The following is a 7,754-nucleotide window of genomic DNA, read 5'->3' on the forward strand; positions in this document are numbered from 1 at the left end:
AGGGTTCATGAGGGAGGGGGGAGCAGGGAGAGAGGGGAAGATGAGGAGCTGATACCAAGGACTCAAGTAGAAAGAAAATGTTTTGAGAATGTTGATGGCAACAAATGTACAGATGTGCTTGACACAATGGATGGATGTATGGACTGTGATAAGAGTTTATGAGCCCCCAATAAAATGATAAAAAAGGAAGAAGGTCACCCCCCAAAAGGGGAAGACGCTCATTAAGATGGATTGACACAGTGGCTCCAACAGTGGGCTCAAACACAATTGTGAGGATGCACAGGATCAAGCAGTGTTTCTTCCATTGTACATAGAATAGCTGTGAGTAAGGACCCAGTCCACAGCACCCAGCAAGACCAGCAATATTCTTCTGGTTATATAAAGACTGTCATTAAGAAGGAAAGACAACACAATCCTTGATGCCCATGTGTTCTGAGGAGAACAATGCTTACTTACTGAATTTTGAAACTGTCCTTGTACCGGAGCCTTATATGCAAGTAAAAAATATCATTCAAATAATGGAGAATTTAATCATCTGTCTGATAAAGTGGAGTTATTTGTTTTGCCTTCCCCCTTTTCTAATTCTGGTAAATATATAGATAACACAGCAGTTGCCATTTCTACAATCTTCATGTGCATAGTTCAATGATATTAATGATATTCATCCTGGTGTTCAATCATCACTAGTTAACTGTTTCATAATTTTCCTATCACCCTTAACAGATGTTTTGCCTTCTTCTATAATCATCCATGTATCCATAGATCCATCCATCCGGCAATTGAGAGAGAGTAATATAGTCTAGGGAAAGGGACAACATGAATGAATTCGTGGTAGCAGGAATGACCTGAGCAGGTGAAGCCTGGGGGGTAGTAGAAACTTACGTTGGATGGGGGGAGGCCAGCTTAGAAGACAAAAACAGCCAAAGTCAAGAAGGAGGGTTAGGCTAGATGTAGTCAGAAATGGAATAATACTGTACAAAGGAGTTTTATATTAATATAAGAGTGAAGAAAGAGGAATCTGATAGTGGAAGTCATGGAAAGGTCATGAACGGGTCGAATATGGAGATTTGAAGAACCGTATTTTTGTCTGAGGAACATCGAAGAGCCACAGCACTGCAGGTTCCCCTTGACTATGATGGCGATGCGATCACCCAGGAGGTCTGCTTCATCCATAGAAGGAGTGGCGAGTAGGATAGTGCGGCCATATTTTTGCTGTTGAAGGAGAGTCCAGGTGGCTTTCTTTGACACGGAGTCCATGCCAGTGGTTGGCGCATCTAGCATCACCACCTACAAACCAAAATACAGCCCAAGTTACTGGGGCCTTCCCATTCTGGAAGAAGCTCCCTGTTTCTTGGGTAATCTTGGGTAATCGGTCCAGCTTTTTCTTTCCAATTATGCAGTATTACTCACCGAAGTACAGAGAGTATGTCAGGGTAAACTAAAACTACAGCTCTTAAACTCTAGTGTTTATAGGAATCATTTGAAGCACTGGCTAAAGCTGCATTACTGGTTCCCACTCTCAAGAGTTTCTGAGTCCATAGATTTGAGTGGGAATTTAATTTTCAACACGCTCCCAGGTAATTCTGCTACTTCTTTGGAAACCACACATTGAGAGTTACTGATCGAGAGCAGGGGTCAGCAGCCTTCTTCTGTGAGGGTTAGAAAATGAGCACTTCCGTCTTTGAGAACTCATCATTTCCATCACAACAGCTCTATTTAGTTGTTGTGGCACCAGAGCAGCTATAGAAACGATGGGGAATGTCTGTGTTCAATAAAACTTTATTTATAAAACAGATTTGGTCCATATGACATCGTTCATAGCCCCCTTATCTAAAAGGTATCCTAGAGAGAGGCTGAGTTTCCTTCTTTATGGTATTAATCTTTTTGAAGTTTATCTGCTTTCTTGGAGAGTAAGCTTGTAGTAAGCTGCTTTTCTGAGTTCCTCCCCCTCCCCTGGCAAGGCTGTAATATGGACTCAATTATATACCTATTTATACCTTAGGATTCCCTATAAGTGCAATACTGACAGAAAGCTTGCGTTTCATTCCTCCACTCAATGAATTAGGAAATGAATGTCGTTTATCTTGCAATTTAAAGAAATTCAAGGCATTATTAATTTCATTGTGGCATATGTCCCAAGGCAATCCTTTCAGCTGAAAACCAAAAAAGAGAAGAGAGAATTTGCACTGGGTTCTGATAACCTACCAACCATCGCCACATCAGAATGATTCTAGACCCTTTTTTACATAGCAAGTATGGAAACATTTCCTCCTTCACTCATGTTATGAATTCACGGTCTTATTTCCATTTTCCACCCCACAACCTCAGAATATCTGCTGAAATCCTAACCCGGGATTTGTAAATAGGTGTTTGATTTTGTTACGAGGTCATAGATAGAGTAGAATGGTTCTTAACCCTGACCAGTTGAACAATAAAAAGAGAAACAGAGACACATATAGAAGAGGAAGAAAGAAGATGGAGACAGATGCATAGAAAAGTCCAGCAATGTCAAGACTCTTAAGATAGAGGTGGTGGTGATTGTATAGCTCCCCTTGACATGACTGAACAATTGAACTTCAATTGTAATATATGTAAATTGTGTGTCAATAAAATTGTTGAAAAAAATTATTCCAGATACTAGAAATTTAAATATACAAGGATGGACCTTCCCCTAGAACTGCATCCTACATTTGGGCTTCTAGCTTCCTGAATTGTGAGAAAATAAAATTTCTATCCTTTAAAGCCACCCAATCGTGGTACTTCTGTCACAGTAATATTAGGTAACCAGCACAACATCTTTGTCTCTAAAGAATTCATCTCAAAATCGAACTCTTGAATATACTTTGAGGTACATTTATGAGGAAGGTGAAAACATAAAAAGTTTCCCTCTGGCTTACCCTAGCAAAGAAGTAAAGGTGTTCAGATACCGTTAAATAATCAAACAAAAGATCATTTTGCGGACACAAACTGAAGCTCTTCCGTATATGAACCAGGTCCTTTGAAATATCAAATCCACAAACATATGCTTTTCCATGTGTAGGAGGGAACATACCTAGAACAAGCAGAAGCCAACACAGGGTTCTTAGTGTTAGTCAAGAGGAAGTATCCTTTGTCATTGATACCTGACTTGATTGTGCTTCTTTCTGTCTAAATCTCAACAGAGGACCACTTCAATGGTAATCCGATACTAATTTTTATTCATGGAGAATGGAGTAAATACAAAGCAGTTGTGAAGTATGGGAAATAAAATTGGGACATGATTACAATTAGGAGAAAACAACAACTTGGTGAGGAAGGTGAAAACAGTAACATGAAGCAAATGAAGAGTCTGGTGAATCTTCGAATTTAGCAAGCTGGGCCCACATCCGTGCTCACTGAGCTCACGTACACAAGGGGATTGCCCAGCATCTTTTTTTGCGAAGCTTAGATGATGTGTCTTCCCCTCAAGCTAAATTAATAAGAATTTCTGGGGGCTCAATTTGGCTCTTGTTATTAAAAACATATTTCCAGGTGATACTAAAGTATAGTCAGCATTTAGTATTAATATGTTAAGATGAATATTTTTATGAATATTCATTATCTTTTACTGGTCGTATATTTAGGAATATTAGTTTCAACAAACTAGATGAAAATTTCCCCTGTAGGTTTCAACTAGAGACAGATTTTATGAGAAACTTAATAAATAGTAAAGGAGTAATAATTGATAGTATGAAACTGCTAGCTTCTCTTTTTTTCAGCAAGTAAATTCCAGATGTAATTTAATTTGCTCCTCATAGACGAAGATGTAAGTCGTCTGTAACTGAATGAGAGTTTCCTGCGATTTAGGAGACTCAGAGGTTACTTGGCACCAAAAAAAAAAAACCCAAACTCATTGCCATTGAGTCAATGCTGACTCAGAGAGACCATCCAGGACAAGGCAGAACTGCCCATGTGGGTTTCCAAGACTGTCACTCTTTACAGGAACAAAAAATTTAAACTTTCTCCCTCGGAGCCACTGATGGGAATCACCAAGACTCCTTGGTAATGTGTTAGTCTGGGTAGTTAGTTTATTGTGCCAACCTGGCTAATAAACACATGTGGGGTTAATTGAAGGGCGGAGGGATAAATGGCTCAGTGAGCCTCGCCTCTCTAGGTCTCGGGTCTGTTGTTTCTGATGGTCAGACCAGGGTGCAGCTGCCTTAGCCAGTTCCCTGCTTTAGCTGGCAAGGCTCACTTCCTGCAAGACATCCCTGAGGAGAAGCCACATGGACCTACCGTGATGCAGCTCTGGGTGCTGGAGCAGCTGTGTGGAGACCCCTGCCAGCACTGAGATAATTACACATTCACTGACTTGGCTTTCCTCCTGCAGTCGGCATCGTTGTGTCTGTTTTGTGAGATGGAGGAGGACTTTGTGGACTGGTGTTGGACATATGGGTTAATGTTGGACTTGTGGGCTTGGGCAGCATTGGGTTGGGATGTTTTCTTGATGTGCACTTACCCTTTATATAAAACTCTCTCTCGTACATGAGTTTCCGTGGATTTGTTTCTCTAAAGGACCCAGACTAACACAACACTCTATCTTGAAAGAAGTACAGCCAGAGAGCTCTTTGGAGGCAAGGATGGCAAGACTGTCATTTTGGATCTGTTGTCAGGATAGACCAGTGCTCAGAGAAGATGCCATGGTTGGTAAAGTAGGTGTTTTGTTTTTGTTGTTAGGTACTATTGAGTCAGTTCCGATCCATAGCGACCCTATGCACAACAGAATGAAACACTGCCCAGTCCTGCACCATCCTCACAACTAATTGCTCCTATGCCTGAGTCCATTGTTTCAGCAATTGTGTCAATCCATCTCCTTGAGGGTCTTCCTATTTTTTTTTATGCCTCTCTACGTTACCATTGTATTTTTAATCTGGTTTCTATTTTTTGAATTTAAGGAACCCTGGTGGCACAATGGTTCAGTGATTGATTGCTAACCGAAAAGTCAGAGATTCAAACCCACGAACAGATCTGTAGCAGAAAAGGGCTATCATCTGCGCCTCTAATGATTACATCCTTGTAAACCCCATGGATCAGTCCCCCCAACCCTGTTTTACATAGGGTCACAACTTGGAATTTACTTGATGACACACCACCACAATATTTCAATTGAGAAGTTACTATTATTCTGTAACTTATTTGAAAGTAATGCTTTTTCTAGACAACTTTTAAGAATTTTTCATTGCTTTGCCTTTCAGAGCTTGGCTAGGATGTGACTCTATGTAGTGTTATTTTTATTTACACTATTTGGGGCTTACAAATCTTCCTGTATTTGTAGCTTAAGGTCTTTCTTTAGGTTTACAAAATGGTCAGCAAGGATAATTTCATATAAATATTTCCCAATATTTATTTTGTATCCTTATGCGGTTCTAGTTTACTCCATGTTAAATCCTCTCACCAAATACCCTTTGCCTCTGCCTGTCTATTCTATATTTCTATCCTTTTTCTCTCTTTCATTTAATTTACATCATCTTCTAACTTCTCTTCCAGTTTTATCGAATATGCTGCAAACATCATCCATTGAGCTCTTAATTTAATGCATTTTATTAAAAATTCTAATTCTTTAATAAAATTCTCAACTCTGTATTTGATTTCTTTGAACATTTTATTAAAAATTAATAAAATTCTCAACTCTGTATTTGATTTCTTTGAATATCTATCTATCTATCTATCTATCTATCTATCTATCTATCTATGATGTTTGGTGCTGTCAAGTCATTCTGACACACAATGAGCCTATGTACAAAAGAATGAAACACTGCCCTGGCTTGTGCTATCCTCACAATTGAAGAGCAGCAATGTATGTGCAACTCCATAATTTTAAATTTTATACCAGCAGGAAAAATGCCTGAAATATAGCAATTAAGCTTTCAACATTTTGTTGAGATTCTAAACAAATACCATAGTGGTTACTTTTCTCTTGGAAGCTTATTATTTTTGTTTGAGATTTTAATTCTTCTCTTTTAATATTTTTCTTTAAAAGCTGCTAGTGATTGGAACTGGGATAGAATGGGAGCAAGGGTTTCTCTCTTTCTTTTAAATCATTTTATTGGGGGCTTGAGGGTTTGTTTTGTTATTCAGGTAACGAGGTTTTGTAATAAGTCATGTTGGCTGTAATTGCCCTGATGGCTTGTTTGTCATTGCCCTATATTCGGTGGTGTTTTTTTCTTCCTGGTGGTGTACTTTGTATGTTCAAGAGTCACTTTTTGCTATAGCATGCTTTTCATGCTGTCTGACCTCTGTCAATAGGAGAAAACTCAAATTTGGGTTTAAGAATTTTACAAGAAGGCCTTCAGTGTTATTTATCTCCCCCAAATTGTGTTTTCTGGCCATTGTACACAGGCACAAATAAACAGATACAGAGATCACGAACCACATAAAATGCTGAACTCCTTTTCGTTGCACGGAATCCAAGATAGACAAACCCCTCAAAAACAGTAATGGGAGTAATGATTCCCTGAAGGCATGGGAAGAGATGGGGGGGGGGAGGGAAACGGATAGAAATGATGAATATATAACCCCACTGGAGGGGAATGAACAACAGAATTGTAAGTGAATAGATACATATGGCGATATTTATAATAATAATAATATATAATATATTCAGGGTCCCTGGGGGTGGTAGGGTGGGGTAGGGAAGGGATAAAGGGGAGCTGATATCAAAGAGCTCAAGAAGAACGAAAATGTATTGAAAATGATGATGACAGCTATTGTACAATTATACTTGATCTAATGGAACTATGGGTTGTAATAATAATAATATCTGTAAGAGCTCCTAATAAAATGTTTAAAAAATTGCTGAACTCTTAAGGATCTCTGGAAGCTGTCTCTGTTTCTCCTTCTTGTTGTCCCATATATATAATTCTTAATGAATATTAGCAGTTTGCACTAAGGTGTGTAAGTATCTCTTACAGGTATGTGTACAGCTCTGTCCCTACACTCCCTTATCTCCCACTCACAACTACAACTTATTCTCTGACACTCAAATACAGTAGAACCCCGGACCTTGACGCTAATCCGTTCTAAAAGGAGCTTTGAGATGCGATGCAGTCAAGTTCCAAATCAATTTTTACCATAAGAAATAACTGAAAATCGGTTAATCCGTTCTCATCCACCACGTTTTCACCCTAATCTTGCCTTTTCATACAAAACACTACACAGAAATTTCAAACAGGGTTAAGTAATATAATTTAAATAAGAAACACAACATTAAAAAGTTTTTAACAACTACAGTATGGCCCATACCTTGAGACTGATGAGGATGTGGCTCTGTGGACACGGATGTGGAGAGGAGGGTGGGGAGGGGGAGAGAGAGAGTCGTTGTTGGGAAGGGGAGCCCCTTCCACAAAATCAGCTGGTAGCTGCTTTCCCTTCTTTGTCTTTTTTTTCACTAGGACCTGGCTGGCTTTCTTTAAAAAAAAAAATCTGTCTAATGTGGTCTGCTGTTGGCGTTTCCTTAACTGTTTTCTAAAAAGGGTTTACTAAATTATCATCAACAACATCGGTAACACGGTTAACTAGTTCCTCATTATGATGATTTTTTTCAAAAAACTCTTTCTTAGGACCCATGTTTTTTTAATCTAAAAACAGTTAATAAAACCCCCACAAAAACTAATAAAATTATAGCAAAACGCTTGGAACACAGACGCAAAAGATTTAAACAACGCAGACTAACAAGGCCAACTAACGCTGCGCGACCGAAACACGAACTGCGTTTGTTTATAAAAATCACGTGTGTT

At 38.9% G+C, this 7,754-nt stretch overlaps 1 protein-coding gene across 1 annotated transcript in view; it reads right to left on the reverse strand.

The window, feature by feature from the left end:
- LOC115867973 (phospholipid-transporting ATPase ABCA3-like) overlaps positions 1-7,754 on the reverse strand; it is an 83,973-nt gene that overhangs the window by 56,615 nt on the left and 19,604 nt on the right. The window contains exons 4-5 of the mRNA XM_045285062.1: positions 1,998-2,153; positions 1,110-1,287 (exon numbers count right to left, since the gene is read on the reverse strand). Coding sequence (XP_045140997.1) covers positions 1,110-1,287; positions 1,998-2,153 — 334 coding nt within the window. The remainder of the gene's footprint in view (positions 1-1,109; positions 1,288-1,997; positions 2,154-7,754) is intronic.

This window comes from Echinops telfairi, unplaced genomic scaffold (assembly GCF_000313985.2).
Source record: "Echinops telfairi isolate 266 unplaced genomic scaffold, ASM31398v2 ScPeMD7_5;HRSCAF=22, whole genome shotgun sequence".
NCBI classification, from domain to species: Eukaryota; Metazoa; Chordata; class Mammalia; order Afrosoricida; family Tenrecidae; genus Echinops; species Echinops telfairi.